General features: G+C 37.6%; 3 protein-coding genes across 3 annotated transcripts; 1 reads left to right on the top strand and 2 right to left on the bottom strand.

Annotated features, from left to right (window-relative positions):
* Positions 1-262: 262 nt before the first annotated feature.
* On the bottom strand, positions 263-4,405 carry LOC139479976 (uncharacterized). The gene is made up of 4 exons (XM_071262931.1): positions 4,348-4,405; positions 3,693-3,801; positions 1,952-2,014; positions 263-1,582 (listed from the first exon to the last, which is right to left on the bottom strand). Exons 2-4 carry the CDS (start codon positions 3,715-3,717, stop codon positions 897-899), a joined length of 774 nt encoding a protein of 257 aa, XP_071119032.1. The 5' UTR covers positions 3,718-3,801; positions 4,348-4,405; the 3' UTR covers positions 263-896.
* A 1,004-nt stretch (positions 4,406-5,409) lies between these two features.
* LOC139480441 (uncharacterized) lies at positions 5,410-7,226 on the bottom strand. Its single transcript, XM_071263516.1, has 5 exons — positions 7,150-7,226; positions 6,728-6,935; positions 6,211-6,437; positions 5,925-6,034; positions 5,410-5,721 (listed from the first exon to the last, which is right to left on the bottom strand). Exons 2-5 carry the CDS (start codon positions 6,862-6,864, stop codon positions 5,410-5,412), a joined length of 786 nt encoding a protein of 261 aa, XP_071119617.1. The 5' UTR covers positions 6,865-6,935; positions 7,150-7,226.
* Positions 7,227-14,294: 7,068 nt separating this feature from the next.
* LOC139480292 (uncharacterized) lies at positions 14,295-15,619 on the top strand. Its single transcript, XM_071263344.1, has one exon. It carries the CDS (start codon positions 14,339-14,341, stop codon positions 15,617-15,619), a length of 1,281 nt encoding a protein of 426 aa, XP_071119445.1. The 5' UTR covers positions 14,295-14,338.
* The last annotated feature ends 1,414 nt before the right edge of the window (positions 15,620-17,033 follow it).

Below are 17,033 nucleotides of genomic sequence, written 5' to 3'. Positions count from 1 at the left end.
CAAATCGCAGAGTCTGACCACCTGATCCATAAAGTCGCGTCTTACTAACAGCTTATAGACTTCAAGGGGCCACTGCTAACCGGAAAACCCCACGGGGCTCTTTGGGTTAAATATACATTGTAACTGTATAAGGGGCGTCAGATGCCCAGACGTCTAAGGCGCTGCGAAGAGTTGCGCCCCTTAGGTGTACCAGAAATCTATGATTGTGGGTTGGAAACCCGGTTCCATGTTTCTAGGTTGGCCGGTATGATAAACTCGTCTCATGAGTTTCTCCAAAGTGGTCAACGTCTAAGACGTGCACCACTTTAGGATTCTTCCCACATTAAGTTGACACGACATGACTGATATAATGTTTAATCATTCATTCAGTGTAAGTGTATATAAATGGGTTTAAAGCTGCTTGTATATAACGGAGCAGGAGGGCCCACATGCACAAGGCGATCTTCGCGCTAAGGCCTTCGTCGGCAGAATTTTGTACTACTTAATATATATTGTAAATGTCAATTTTGTTTCGTCACGATATGGCTGAAATATTGCCGATGTGACGTTAAGCTTTAACTCACTCACTCACTTCGCGCTAAGACTATCGTAAGCCTATGTTAAAGAATGGGAGTAACGATCATCTTAGAGCTAAGATCGCGTTGTGCAAGTGGGTCCAGTTCATAGTGTACAGGTTAGACAACCCACAACATCAACCAGAACATGGGCACCTTCCAGAATGACCTCTTCTCCAAGTAGTGTTGTAACTATTCAAATCCGATCCATACTTTGGTAGCATAGAATAAATACTGGACATAAGGACATTTCCTTTTTGTATTGCTATTCTATTCTATAAATTATGTATTTAAAACAGAAGAAGCCCATTGACAAGCAATTTTGGTAAGTCCTTCCTTTGGCTACGTGAGTGCTGTATAGATTAGAGCCTTCTTTGTGTCTGTCATTTCAATGGCCTCGCCACTGACCAATTTCATCTGCACAGTGTAATTGCATTCCCTGGACCCAACTCCGAACATCGGATACAGTAATTCTGTAAATGAAACATAAAATTTAGCCAAAACGGCGTTATTATTCAGATCAATGAACGCGAGCCTTTTCCCCCAAACATCCAGCACAACGCCATATGAAAGTGTGACCTGTGTACATGGGGCGTTAGACATGGTGTTGGTTGAGCAGAGAATATGCCACCCTTCATCATAAACCCTGGTACAGATACATCGGTGTTGGGGACAGTCCACCACACAGATACTCCAGGAGCGGGGCTGGTAACACGTCCATAGGTTCCGGTCCACCTGTTTCTTCTCCACGACCGACACCTCTAGAGCAGGCCACCCCACGCCCACCTCCACCGTCACATCGGACAGCGTCTCCCAGTACCGGGGTGCGGCAGGGACACAGTCAGGGTTGGACGAATTGGGAGTAACAAGGATAGGGGTGGAGCTGCATGTGCCACGGTACTTGCGTAGTCTGCCACTATGCTCCTCCTGTTGGCGTCCGACCGGCTGTGAGTTGACCAGCTCGCCTTCTGTGTTAACGTGACATTGCCATGTGTTCGCCCTTGTGCTGTCCAGTTGAAGTTTGGGACCTGGTAATACATTAACATAACAAACATTAAATGGGGACTCGGCTTGAGAAAATTTGGCTTTCTGAGAAAGTTATTTCAATGTTGTTGAAACATTGCTTTCTTCACCTCCCTACTCAAATTATATTGAGTATATGAGTATATCAGGTAATGAGTACCCTAACGCAAAGAGATATTGAGACCTATCCTAAAATTGAAAAAGTACCATGGATATACTCCATTAGGGCCCGGGTCCCCTTCAACGAAGCCAAAGCCGAAGACTGAAGCCAAATATTACACTGCGATGTTATGACAATCAAGCCGAAGGCTATGGGTAGGTATATACTTTTCTGCAATCGCTTTGATTGAGCTGAATGAAGAGGATGTACTCACACGAAATCTGCAACGATTGTTGAGAATCTACTTTTCCTACGATATGGACCGATCCACCAAACGCTGTGAAAAGTAAAATACAAAATATGTTTGTGGAAATACAAAAGTCAAATTCAAAATATGTTTGTGGAAATACAAAAGTCAAATTCAAAATATGTTTGTGGAAATACAAAAGTCAAATACAAAATGTGTTTGTGGAAATACAAAAGTCAAATACAAAATATGTTTGTGGAAATACAAAAGTCAAATACAGAATAGCTAGGTTTACAGGCATGTCGAACACAGAATAGTTTTAAGTTTTAGGTTTGTCATCATGAATATGTAATGATAGCGACAAATTATTTTTAAATTATATTTTTTGACACAGAACAGAGATATATAGCAACGTGTGACAGTCATTATGCGCTATTCTTGCAGGTCAACAACGTGTGCCAACATGATTCTCCCTCAGAGAAATAGAATTCCTTGTGATATTAAATACATTGACCGCGTAATGCAACTGTGACAGCATGCCATAGCAATTGTGTTGAAATAGATTAATAGTATACACTGTGTGGTACAAATCGATGATGCTGTCATATATGCCTACCGATGAAGTCACTTGTCCAGGAAGTAGTTTGACACACACCGAACGTATGTGACGTCTTGCTTTGTTACACATCGATTTGATATAAACATATTTATTTCCACAAAGTGGAAGGATTGGCAAACAAGCAAATTTTGCTCATCTGAATGCCTCTTCCAAATATTGATACATATACAAATTACAATGTATTGAAAGTGACATGAGAAATAGCATACATTATATAATTGACAAAGATAAGTATTGTTCTGTAAGTGTTTAATTACTAGATTATCTTTCATAACTACAGTTACCTTATCATTTACATCCGTCATAACAACATTGCAGTATCATATAGCAAAGCCAACATCTCAGACAAAATCTCTAAATCGGCAAGAAGATAGAATAAAAACTGTGCACTGATTTCAAAATATCAAGATTTGTTACTGTAGTTAAATGTGAATTACCATTTAGAATTGAATTTAAATCGTAGTCTTTTACGAAATAATACATCAATTTGGGTAACCTAAGTTTCAAACACAGAAACGGGAAGTTTAAAATAGTCACAGTCGTTATATAGTGTTGAGTCGATCAGTTACTGGTTTATTAGGGGGCACGGGTGGCCCAGTCGTCTAAGGCGCCGCGATTCGCTGTGCAGAGTTGCGTCCCTTGGGCACGCCAGAAACATATGATCATGGGTTCGAATCCCGGTTCGCCCCGATTATGTTTCTAGGTTTGTCAGCACCATACCCGTGCTCGTGGGTTTCACCGAAGTGGTAAACGTCTGAGACCTGCATCACTTCGGGCTTTCCTCCCACATTAAGCTGACACGCCGCGATATAACTGGAATACTGTTAAAAGCGGCGATAAACCCAACTCACTCACTCACTCACTGGTTTATCAATTGTGTGAAATATGCAGCACGATCTCGGAGACAGCGAAAAGCCCTATTCCGCTTTACAGCACTCATACTTTAATTTGTACAAATGACACTTACACTTCACTATGCCACCTACTATTTTCCCAAGGAGGTGCGAGTATATATGTGTGTGTTTGGGTTGGAGGTTGGGGTGGTTTGTGTTAAGGAGCGAGGGGAGGGGTACGGTTCTAGCCTTGAAACAAATGTGTTTCTGTTTTTTCTGTTCACGATACTAAAATAAACATTGTTGAAAATCTTACCTCCAACTGTTTCACACGTATTCATCCGTAGCCTGTACAGACCCTGTTTGTCTGGTGACGTTGTGTAGTGTTGGAGCCCAGTGTACACATACTGTCAGCAACAGCTGTACTGAAACATTTAATCGTAAGTCTGAAGAGATGTATTGATCGTATTCACCAGTGGGGACAGATCTATAAGTGTCTACAAGTAATGGAATATCGATACTTATGTAACGCTGTTACTTTGGTAGACAAAGCTCCTTTTGTTTTGAAAATGACTTAATCCAACATGTTACAGGTATGTCACGGCCGTCTGTCAGACAACGTGTTACAAGTATGTCACGGCCGTCTGTCAATAAACTTGTTACCGATATGTCACGGCCGTCTGTCAGACAACGTGTTACAAGTATGTCACGGCCGTCTGTCAATCAACTTGTTACAGATATGTCACGTCCGTCTGTCAGTCAACAAATTACAGATATGTCACGGCCGTCTGTCAATCAACTTGTTACAGATATGTCACGGCCGTCTGTCAGACAACGTGTTACAAGTATGTCACGGCCGTCTGTCAATCAACTTGTTACAGATATGTCACGGCCGTCTGTCAGACAACGTGTTACAAGTATGTCACGGCCGTCTGTCAATCAACTTGTTACGTCCTTTTGTCGCTGTTTACCTCCTGCTCGCGATGTCTCTGCGGGTTCTATCCACATCATCTAAAACAGAATTTTTTCAAGAACGATATCAATATAAACAAAGAGAATTGAATAAAATACCCGTACATGTAATATATTTCGGTTTATAATGCTATAGTGAGTGAGTATGGTTTTACGCCGCTTTTAGCAATATTCCAGCAATATCACAGCGGGGGACACCAGAAATGGGCTTCACACATTGTACCCATGTCGGGAATCGAACCCGGGTCTTCGGCGTAGCGAGTGAACGCTTTAACCACAAGGCTACCCGACCGCCCCTATAATGCTATTAGATGACGAAGCCACAATGCCATGTCAAAAACGGAGTCCATACTATTCCCCACACCCTACTTTTGTGTTTTTGTAACGATTAATTTTGTGGGGAACTCCGGATGTCTTTTCTGAAGGTGCTTTCTAATATTAGTCTCTAATTATAAGAGGATATTGGAAATATATATAGAGCGCCGCCATGTTGTCTAAATGAAGATGAGATTTGTGATCCTATCAATGCCTGTGAGCATGCTGAGTATCAGAAGTTGGAGAGACCAGAGGGAACAGTTTCAATTAATTAATCAACAGAGAATTAGTAGTAGTAATTTAATATCATGTCTTTTATCCTTTCATCATCTCAAAGATCTTCCATCAGCTATCTATTGTATAATAGTATAGAAGAAAAAATGGTATCGGATAGCGAAGTCCTATCTCAAAGCAAATCTGTGACAGATTCTAGCTTCTATTGCTAGGTGAATCTTCTCAACTCCATGAAAGAATTGAAATATTTGTAAACGAATTTTGCTTTTTAAACTAATTTCACAGTGAATAATTCAATATTTGACTTTTGAACATACTATTTACCATCATAACACCAAAAATGTTACTAAATGAGTTGTCTAATTTTCCCACATTTGAGAATGACAAGAAACAATGAATTTGACAAGCACAATAGTTTATTGTGTGTGAAACATAAAGACATAGGATATATGTAAACAATAAAATATCATTTCAACAGTTATCAAATATTTACAACATTTAATACATTGTCTTTAATACTGTTGATTCTGGAAATAATTAACTGTGATGTTGTATGTGCCCCCATATATATTGTTGAACATTCCCTGCACGGGATCTACACCCCTGGAGACATTGACTGTGTGGCTCTCCCTCTGCTCAGAACTTGTTCTGGACATCTGGCTTGACACCATGGTGCTCACGGGATCTGGTATGGGGCTCACAGGACCTTGTGTGCTTTTGGGTCTTTTTGCTTGTCCACCAATAATCTTAGATATGGTTCTATGTTGGTTGCTGTTCAGTGAACTGTAGTCATTTAGGCTTTGCACATTCTTGTGGCCAGATATCTGCAATCAATAAGCGTAATAAATAATACATTTTTATGAGATATGGGGTATGTCAATTTCATTCCTAAAATTTAGTTATAAGTATTTTCTTTGTATCACGTTGACATAAAGAAGTTGCACAGATCTTTACAAGTTTTCAAACATGAAATTTGATTTTTTAACTTTGAATATTCACTGATTTAGCACTTAGTGAAGCTCCTAACCTGCATCACTTGGTTGCTAGGAACACCAGCATCACACAACTTTTGGACAACATATTTTCTCGCACTATGGTTGGTCAACCTTTTGGCTTGTGGTCCTCCATCTGTCAAACCTGAATCATAATGGTTTATTCGAAAACTGTATTACATTTGTTATATTAAATCTGCATTTAGTAAGTAAGTCAAGTTATCATCACTGTAGTGTAAACATTATCATGTATTGATATGAACAATTTACATGTTCTCTTATTATATTGATATTTAGATCATATAGTTCAACATATATTACCTGCTGCTTTCGCCATAGATTTCATGAAGGAACCCAACTTGTTGATCCCTACTGGCTGTCCCCTGAACCACTTCTTGGACTTATTCATGTCTGTACAAGTTGATATATAAAAGGGATCAGTTTCCTTCATGTAGTGTGTTGGCCTCAATTCTGAATACTTTTTGAACATCCTTACAGGACAACGTTCTGGGTTCTCCTTGGTAGCCCACATCTTTGGCTCAACTTGTCTGTAAGACAAACACATGATAGATAGAAATAGTGAAAGTATCTTTCACATCATTGATGATCTATTTTACAGATTAATTACAAAATTATTTGTGTAAGGTCACTCATTATAATTCATAAGAGTTACATTTCTTTCATCCATAAAACATACCAGAAGATTATTTCAAATTACATTAAAATCAATTTTATTGAAGTATATTTTAAACAATTGAATATTTTGGTTTTGTTGCACATTAAGTTGTATTTATATAATATTCATACTCACAAATCATCACCAATTTATTTTCCTTACCTGATATTATTTGGATCTGCTCCACCTCTTGTTTTTGTAGATCGCTCACAGAAGGCGACATAATCGTCGCCATTACCGTCCTGCTTCAGTTTCAAATCGCCCCACTTCATATCATGGTGCTCCTGCACTCCTCTCATACCAAAGTATATGGTATTGTTAAACCATACAGTGTGCAGGAGCGCCTCCGGTGTGTGTGATCCCAGTTGACCTGAGGGAGAGAGGGAGACTTTATATCAGTAAAGAGAACACCTGCCAATTATACATTACCTACAGACCTTTTATAACATACATGTGAAGAGCACCACTTCGCTCGTTACAAAAGTTTTAGCTGTTTTCATATGTTTTTTCATAGCTAAAGAACTAATTGTCACAGAATATTTGGATGTTAAGAGCTGAATAAATTTATCATAACATGGATTTACCTGATGAGTAAAGCCTGTCAACTTCATCCTCTGTGAGGCAATCCGCTTTACGAGGTCTGTTTCCTCTCCCACTTCTTTTCAGTTCCATTTGTTTGGAAGCAATGACCATATTAAGTTGGGCGAACTCCTCGCTCCTAATGAGACAGTAGGCGTAATTGTGTTCCCTCAGATGTCGGTTAAATGATGATAACATTCCTGTAAGTAAAATGTCTTTAAGAACTTGAAGATAAGCATGCTTCATACTTTTAGTAATAAGCAGACTGTTCTAAATAATAATTTGATATTAAGTGTATTATCCTAATGTAGAATAAACCAAAATTAAAATCATCATAACAGTATATTTAAATTTAGATTTGTATAATTACTTTGAAATTTAAGATGTTCAAATATTATGTGTCATCTATTAAACTAACTGTAATCAGATTGTTCCTAATTTTGGAATATATACTATACATTGCTATCAGAATGACAGTAAGTGAATGATGTGGATGTTTACCAAAATATTAAACTTCAATTTCTTTGACATCTGTGAATGTAATAGTGAAAAGTTGCCAATCTGAGGCCAATGTTTTTATAATATTGGATATTACTTTAATAATGTTTCTAAAGTGCGTAATTTTACCTTTAAGGGATGATGGTTCATAGTTTTCACCGTTACTTTTCCTGGCATCCATAAAAAACTTGCAAAGGTGACTGTAAAGTCTGTGTGGAGGAATGGATTGAAGGGGTCTTGTTTCACCTTTTTCTCTAACCACTTGGCAAGTGTTGTCATGTTTGAATTAGTTTTCTTGGCGGTGTTCTTATTTTCTTGTGCCTTGATGAATTGCTGTATTTCCTCCTGGCTACATGACATCCAGTTGTTGAACTCTTCATCAAACTCATCATCTGAACCATCTAGTCTAACATCTACAAATAAACAACATGAGATTTAATAACAGTTATTCATCGATTTATGTGTGTGTATTTTATTGTATATATTTATACTTGTGGTAAGTCATGGTAAGGTACTCGGCAAGCCTCGTTCCTATGGCTAAGTTCTCGGCAAGCCTCGAACCCAACCAAAATAACAAATTTTTCAGAATTTCCCCAAAAAAATTATATCATAATTTTACCTCTGAATGGAGAACTCTCTCTTGATCTTTTCTTTGACCCATTCCTTTCTTTTGCTCGTGAGTTTCTACCTAAAATAATAGTATGAAATTATTTTTTCACTGCTACCTATAAGAAATCAAAATAGTTAAGAAAAAATATAAATACATATATTACTTTCTTGAGTTTTCAGAGATCAAGGTACTTATAACTTAATACATTCAAGTTTAAATGTGGTAATGTTGTTGTTTTTTTATTTAAAAAATGAGCTTCATAATTTTCCTGAAATTGTATGTTTCAATTATTGAAGTCTTCAAGGTAAAAAAACCCAAATAAATATAAGCCCAAATAGATGAATTATATTGATCTGGATAAACTCTACCTGTTGTAAGGGGAGACAACTGCTGTGGTTGCAGTACACCCTGGTCGTGCGCTGTACGGTCCGGCAAAGTATGATCGTTTCCTTCATTAAAATGAAGTATTGCGTTAGATACAAATTATTTGAGTCTTTATTTTCTTGAAATATGAAGTTTATGTCTCTATTATTGTCAAATAACTATGAAATATGCTTTGGACGCTGGGTTACACAAACGATCGATCGGCTCCATATCAACACTTCGTTTATAACGTGACATTGCTTATGTATTTGATGGTTAATTTTTTAAAATACCAAAAGCAATATGGTAGTTTATTAGTATTCTTACATAAATTAATTAAGTATTTCATTAGCTGTTTTATTATCATTGAAAACGCCCAGTGAAGAATCTACCGGAATGGCTCACCTGGTCCCGTAATATCGAAGCGGTATCTTGCTTCGGTCACCGTCTTCCCATTCTGCGACTTAATCTCGTACATCGGGAAGCCGAAATTCTCAGATACATCTCCGCATATCACACCCCTTCCTCCTCCACAAATTTTCACTTGATCACCAACTTTCGGTGATTGAAACATCGTCACTACGGTGGGGCCTAATGTTTTGACAGCTGAGTATTTCCTGCACCAGACGACCTCGGGAATCCCCGATTCGAAAATAGTGCCGGAATTTATTTTTAGACAGCCAATCAAAACACGATGACACAGCTCTCCACTCTCATCCAGCCAATCAGATTGCGTAAATAAAAATAAACCACTACGAATAAACCACTGCTGGCGATTGGAGATCAAGCCCTGTTATGGGAGAAGCCCTCTTCTACCCCGGATCTTCACGGGTCTGCTGTTTTAAAGGAGGGATTATGATAGATGTCGGTGGGTATACCACATCTACGTCTTCATTAACACCACAAACTGTGTTGGCTGTATCTGTTGAAGTACACGAGTCATACGAAATGCCCAAACCCATGTTGTGAAATATGTCAGCAAGATCACGTTTTCTTATTTAGTACAAAAAGTAAATTGGGGCTAGTGTCAATGTGTTGAAGAGATTTCCGCCAGATTTCACGCATTGAAGACAAGATGCTCTGAGATAGTTTGGGACGCTCGCGACTGTGTACCTGTTGTTGAGGATTTTTTGAAAACCTGGTCCATCCAATATCATACTGACAAGAGCGTTCAAAGAGGTAGGTTTAGGCTGTCAATGGCAGTCAGAAGGAAAGTTCCCCTGAAAGTTTGTTTCAACCTGACGATATCTCTTTGGATAATTGTTGCTGCTCTAGCTAGCATAAATGACTCATAATCAAACCTTTGACTGCAGGCATATTTCAGGGCTGGTCCAATACCTTTATCAATTCAAGTATGACCGTTTTGCCATGATGGTGAGCTCTCAGATCTGAAATTGCTAACACGACTTGATTCCAATCTTCTTGTGTGTACAGTTACACAATTCAAACCAAGTTCATGCAGTCTGATAGATTTCCCAGATCTACCCTTAGGAATGCAGACTTTGCCTCAAATCAATTAATTTTAGTACCACAAACTAATACATTTAATAACATATTACATGGAATTGTTTTAAAGTCAAATTTAATGGAAATGATTGAAATTAATAAATGATACTAATATTGTGAACAAACATTTGACAATTTCTGAAGATTAAGTCATTTTGTTGGCCATCTTGATTTTCATCACCACCAAGGTGTGCTGCATACCGAATTTTAATTATAAACATCATTGTTGTAATTTATCCTGCATAAGTTGGTAAAGATATTTTAACCATGTTCGCGGCCATCTTGGATTTTCTATCACCGGGGACTGCTGAGGTGGAGCTATATCAGGAAATGTTTGGAATGGTTGAATGTTTTCGTGTGCCAAGTTTGGTGCTTTTATGTGCACTTCAACTGTGTCCACCCTCGATGACATCTGTGTGACACCACTACCAAACCTTCAGCATACTTGCAAATTCAAAACGTCAACACCATAGAATAATCAGTCTCGCATATTTGCGGAAACAGATTCCACTCACATGTTTTTTTAAACAAGTAAACGCGAGTAAGGAGATTCTGAAAGTTCCATGTAAAGGTCATCACGCATCATGAGATGATATCGAATATGGAGAACATCGTAATGACTTCAGTATAGACATACCAATACTGTTTAATAAATCGTCCTCGGTGTCGCGGGGTGTTACACGCACGTTTAGCTGACGAAATGCGAATGTCACGCTGTTTATATTTCTGACCCTTCAGTATTGTTGACATGGGGAGTTCTTATTTGTACTGCTAATAAGTATTTGACAGTTGGTGTTTGTTTTTTTGGTTTTTGATTTTTGTGCCCGCCCATGGGTTTCGTAAAGCATACTACACTGACTCTAAACTCGTGGAGGGCAAAGTGGCTCTTTGTTTCAGATTTATTACAGCGCCAGTTCAGTATAGAGTACACTAGAGGAAATATATATGTAAAGTACATGTACTGAAAATGTAGCTGAATGATAGTCATAGATACTCACACTGTTGCTTGTTATTACATCTTTTAAGTTGATTCCATTTAACAATATGAGAAATTTAACATTATAAGGGTTTCATGTGGGTATTTTAAACTCCCAACGTGTGGTCTATTATGAGTTGTTTTATAGAAGACGGGTGCAACTTGTATATGGAGGACTGTGCAGGCGGTGCAGACGTGTCAAATATGAGTGGCATTTGAAAGTTGGTGTCATGAACAAGGACAAATCCTTATGGACAAATAACTTCTTTATAACACTGAGGCGACGCTTCAGTGTAGAAACACCTTTTCTCACGCAAGAGATGTACAGCAAGGTGACCTATGGGGCTATATACATTTTAAAGTTTTATACAATAGAAACGATTGAAGTACAAAGAGATGTTATACACAGTGCAATTTGATGCTGTTTCATTAAGATTACATGAGCTGATGATGATGAAGTAAAAAAATGGATGGATGGCCAAGTTCATAGGAATCGAGTTGATGAAGTAGGAGTGGCGATGATATTTTGTGATGAGATCATGCAGGCAGACGCCCCTTCTCACCCTGTCCCTACATAGCACTGTCCAAGTGGTCATCCCTCCCTGTCATATTCAATGACTTACATCACCGTCATGAGCCCAAACTCAACTAATCACAATCTCCAGCAATATACAGGGTAACGTATGAATGTATCAATGACAAACGTCAGACGTTATTTTCTTACTCCATTAAGCTCCTTTTACAAACAAGCATTTTATCCAATCATTATTCGATATGCTCTTTATTTCAATCGCCACCTTCTAATTTCTGTGGTGCCACGCGATCGTGTGTACAACAAGATGAAAGGAAGTAAAGCAACGTTGTTAGTGGAGAGCAGTTGACTCGACTGTTGAGATTAGGGTGAGATTGTAGTGTGACCTTCTGGTGCCTCACAGGCAGCTTGAGTTGAATACTCCTTAGGGAATGTGGCCGGGCCCACAACAGTGATATTGATGACGATGATCACACTGTATCTGTGAATGATGACGTGAGTGACTGTCAATTTATTATTAAACATTTCGAGTTTATGTCATGGAACATTAATGGTTTAAGGAGTAAGTTGGATAATACTGAACTAATTGATTTTTGTTCACAGTTCAACATTTTTTGTCTTCTTGAAGTTTGGAGAAACTGTGAGAAAGACATGATTGCAACAGTGTTCCCCGGTTATTGTGTTTATGTAAATTACAGAGATTACAATCCGCGAGGCGGTGTGGTTGTATGTGTTCGGTCTGAACTTGAGCGCTATATCAAGTATGTGTGTCTAGATTTCACCGATATTATATTGGTAGTCTTTGAGAAAAGTTTGTTCAGTTCATTGTATGATTACATCTTTGTATTTACATATATACACCCTACTGGTTCCTCTGTGGTAACAGATGTTAGACCACTGCAAGGTATAGAGTATCTCGAGCAAAGCTTTTTATTTATCACTAATCATTTTCCAAATGGTAAGTTTATAGTATTTGGGGATCTTAATGCCAGGTGTGGAAATCAGTCCGATTTTGTTGTGCATGATGGTAATCGGTACATACCGAGCTTTGAGGACATGGACTATGTGTCTGATTCTTTTGACATGCCAAGACGAAGCCGTGATGATGTATGCAATGAATATGGAAAGGAACTCCTAGATTTATGTTCAACTCATAACATTCACATGTTGAATGGGAGATGTGCGGGTGATACAGAGGGTAGCTTTACTTGTTTTAAAGGAGACGGAGCAAGCTTGGTTGATTACTGTTTATGTTCAAGTGACTTATTTACCAGAGATATCGACTTTACTGTACGTACACGGTGTGAGTCTGATCATTTTCCAATCGTTATGTCATTGCAAGTACATACTGACAGTACAACGGAGTATGGGGCAGAAAACGAGGAAAATAATACATCGTCAGATATACTAAGATATGTTTGGAAGGACACTGTTATTGAAACTTTTCGGCAGTCTGTCGCCGATATGTTATCACCTTATGTATTAGATAGTGACAGAGACCAGGTTCCACTTAATATCGAGTCTGCGGTAGAAACTTTGGTTGATGTATTTCATATTTGTGCTGAGTCTTGTGGTCTTTTAAAAAAGAAGTATAGTAATGTTTGCCGGACTAAGGATAGTAAGAATTGGTACGATGATGAGTGTATGAAATTAAAAAGACAAAAGTTTAATAAACTTGATCTATTCAGAATCTCAGGAAGTAAGGAACTTTTGAAGGAATATGTTGTAATTAAGAATAAATATAGAGAAATGTGTAGACAGAAGAGATTGAAGCATGATGAACATTGTATAAATGATCTGGTTAATAATAGTAAAAGTGGTAAATCCTTCTGGAGACGCATCAACAATATTATTTCTTCACCTTCTGTGACAGGGAACCCAGGCATTACCAATATACAGTGGACCGAATATTTCCAGCATGTGTTTAATTTAACTGATATGCTTGTGGATGAGGACATTCTAGATGAGGCAGAAACTTTTATGAACAATCATGATAATAATGAGTGCAATTACTGTAATGATGATGTTATGAATAATCTCCTTAATGCTGATATAACTGAAGAAGAAGTATCATCAGCTATACATAACTTGAAACTGGGTAAATCGGCTGGACCGGATGGAATTCTACCGGAAATGGTGAAATGTTGTAGTACTTCAATCGTATCATACTTAACTATAGTTTTTAATAGGATTATGCAAAGTGGTGTATTCCCTTACGAGTGGGCAAAGGGTATAGTAGTTCCCCTGCATAAGAAAGATAATATAAATGATGTCAATAATTATAGAGGAATAACGCTGATGGATGTATTTGGAAAGTTGATGACAACAGTATTAAATAATAGACTCAAGACCTTTGCCGACGTTTATGATACAATCCCTGAATCTCAGGCAGGATTCCGAAGCGGATACAGTACAATTGATAATATATTTACATTACAATGTTTAGCACAAAAATATCTCTCTAAACGTCGGGGTAGATTTTATTGTTTGTTTGTTGATTTCCGTAAAGCATTCGATTCGATTAACCGAAATCTCCTGTGGTATTCATTAAGGAAAAATGGAATACATGGTCGTTTATTGGTGGTTTTGAAGGATCTATACTCTAAGATTCAGTGTGCTGTCAGGACATCAAATAACTCTCTTTTAGATTATTTCGAATCACTGAGTGGTGTAAGACAGGGCTGCGTGTTGAGTCCTTTTCTGTTCACGATGTTTATCCATGAATTACAGTCAATGATAGAAAGTAGTGATATGCGAGGGATTTTTATTGGAGAGGAGTTTATGGACATATTACTTTTACTATATGCAGATGATTTGTGTATTTTTGATGACACAGTAATAGGTCTGCAAAGAAAAATTGATATTTTATCCAATTTTTGTAAAAAGTGGGGACTTGAAATTAACATGTCTAAAACCGAAATTTTGGTTTTCAGAAGAGGTGGTACTTTAAGGTATGATGAACGATGGTTTTTGAATGATAAACGTATAAATGTTAGTACTTACTATAGTTATCTGGGTGTTCTGTTTTCAAATAGATTGTCTTGGACTAAATGCATTGATACTCTCAAGATAAAAGCCAATAAGGCTTTGTTTGCCATTAAACAATTGCAATTTCACTTTGTAAATATGCCAGTTAATATTTTATTTAAATTGTTTGATATTAAGATAAAGCCCATTCTTCTTTATGGTGCTGAGATCTGGGGCTGCAAAGGTAGTCAAATTGTCGAAACTTTTCATACTAAGTTTTGTAAATTTGTTTTAGGAGTTGGTAAATATGTATCAAGTACGGCAATATTAGCTGAAAGTGGAAGAAATGGTTTGCATGTGGATTATCATATGAAGTGTGTTAAATACTGGTGTAAACTGATTAGAATGAATGATGAAAGATATCCCCGACAGTGTTATTTGTTAATGAAGAAGCTGGATGAATGTGGTAGAATTACTTGGGCAACTCATGTTAAATATTTACTCGACATATATGGATTTGGTAATGTGTGGTACGAACAGAATATTGGTGATGTTAAGTGTTTCTTGCAGCTGTTTAGACAACGTTTGTTGGATTGCAACAAACAGAGTATACAGATGAAAATTTATGAGTCTCGTAAATTAAGGTATTATTCACACGTCAAGATATTATTGGATATGGAATATTATGTTACAGCTTTCAGAAATAGAGACCATAGACGTATGATGTGCCTGTTGCGATTAAGTGAATTGCCTATACGGAGTAATCTGGGCAGAAGAGAGGATATTGATTCTTCACAACGCTTTTGTCGGCTATGTAACAATGGTTGTATTGAGGACGAAGTCCATTTTGTGTTTGTCTGCCCGTTTTACGCAACATTAAGACAAAAGTTTATCCCTGTAAGATTCTATAGCAATCCATGTATTAAGACTTTTAGTAATCTCTTAAATAGCAAAAATGACTGTATACTCAGAAATGTAGCTAAGTATGTGAAGGAAGCCCTATTATTACGTACCAAGTCGTAATATTCTACCCTTAAGATTGTTTGCAATGTAGATTGTCTCAATTGTATATTACTATATATAACTGAAATGTACATGGGCCTATGGCCTCCCATACATGAATAAACACACTGAATAGGGAGTTGAGAATCAAAATCGAATGCACACTGATCCCTTCACCAGGGTAGTAATAATGTAGTACCCTGTGAATGACATCTGGCATAATTGATAAAAAAACCTATTATTATACTATTATAAAGCAAACTTTCATTTCTACCATATCAGACCTGGATGCCTTTCACAGTCTGTTCTACACACTCTGTACCAGGTGTTAGGATTCCTCAACCTGCTGGAGGTGGGGGTTGCTCTCAGTCTGGCCACAGGTAAACAACAATTGAAATACTTAATGTGATTCATTTCATACTGAATGTGATTTATTTCATAAACTGCTATACTTTTCACTGTATGTACGTTCTCAGAACCCCACAAGCAGATGACGATATTATCGCAGGCAATATACTTTATTTATGTCCATTTTCTTTTGCCATTTCTTTCCTCATTCAATGCATTTGATTGTTACGAGTTTTGTAAGTTGACGTTGATCTAACACACTGTTATGGTTATAAGAAATCTCTGCCTAAAGCAGATTCGATCTAGCGATTCCGACTAACATGTGTTTCGGCATCACTATCAAATAGTCGTGATACTACGTGTTCGCGAAAACGTGAACGAACATACGGTACAAGTCAAAATATGGAATTGCATCGGGTATCATTTTGGTCACTATGCGTCAAATTTTGAAAACTTGTAAAACATGTTTTGAACACGAACGACCTCAGACATCCTCATGTTCGCAAAGAACAACAGGACGTCACACGGGTGATATAGCTGATGCTTAAACTAACTAATGCTAAAGTAATGCACAAATGCCACTTTACAACAGGGATTCTTAATGTATTATACATGACATATAACACTCCCGTCACTCTTTGTCAGAAAAGTCAATAATACTTTCAATAATAACTTTTACATTCATAGAATGGCCCTGAAATTAATTTGTCAGTCAGTTTTTTTTTCCATTTTAGCCTGGTGCTAATAGATAGATTATATACAAGCAAAAATCTTTTGGCACATGGTTATGCACGCATGCATGAAGACTAGCCATATCCTGTTCTCAGTTGGTTATCGTGTTTTGTTTTACAGACTTACAGAAGAAACCCATATGCATGAGCGTAACTCAGACTGAAGGAACACCCAACAAGACTGTATGACAAGAGGGATGACTTCAACTTTCAAAATGTAAACTTTCCCTATATGTCGAGCAATATTCAAACGGCTTCAGCCTTTGGTATTTGCATTTTACAACTTTTGAGGTACAATCGAGCATGCTCTTTCAACCAAGATTTCAAACAGCGTCATACGAATCTTGCTCATCTTT

The sequence above is a fragment of the Haliotis cracherodii genome, unplaced genomic scaffold (assembly GCF_022045235.1).
Source record: "Haliotis cracherodii isolate W230 unplaced genomic scaffold, xgHalCrac1.p SCAF_4, whole genome shotgun sequence".
Lineage (NCBI taxonomy): Eukaryota > Metazoa > Mollusca > Gastropoda > Lepetellida > Haliotidae > Haliotis > Haliotis cracherodii.
The sequence above is the reverse complement of the archived record's forward strand: the minus strand, read 5'-3'. Positions and strand labels throughout refer to the sequence as shown.

What these genes read in the sequence shown, in the direction of transcription:
- LOC139480292 (XM_071263344.1), top strand. Translation starts at nt 14,339, where the DNA reads ATGTTTATCCATGAATTACAGTCAATGATAGAAAGTAGTGATATGCGA.
- LOC139479976 (XM_071262931.1), bottom strand. Translation starts at nt 3,717, where the DNA reads ATGAATACGTGTGAAACAGTTGGAG. An exon ending in TACGTGTGAAACAGTTGGAG is followed by an intron (nt 2,015 to 3,692) that starts GTAAGATTTTCA and finishes TACTTTTCACAG; the next exon opens with CGTTTGGTGGATCGGTCCAT. An exon ending in ACAATCGTTGCAGATTTCGT is followed by an intron (nt 1,583 to 1,951) that starts GTGAGTACATCC and finishes ATGTATTACCAG; the next exon opens with GTCCCAAACTTCAACTGGAC.
- LOC139480441 (XM_071263516.1), bottom strand. Translation starts at nt 6,864, where the DNA reads ATGAGAGGAGTGCAGGAGCACCATGATATGAAGTGGGGCGATTTGAAA. An exon ending in GCAGATCCAAATAATATCAG is followed by an intron (nt 6,438 to 6,727) that starts GTAAGGAAAATA and finishes TTTGTCTTACAG; the next exon opens with ACAAGTTGAGCCAAAGATGT. An exon ending in ATCTATGGCGAAAGCAGCAG is followed by an intron (nt 6,035 to 6,210) that starts GTAATATATGTT and finishes ATTATGATTCAG; the next exon opens with GTTTGACAGATGGAGGACCA.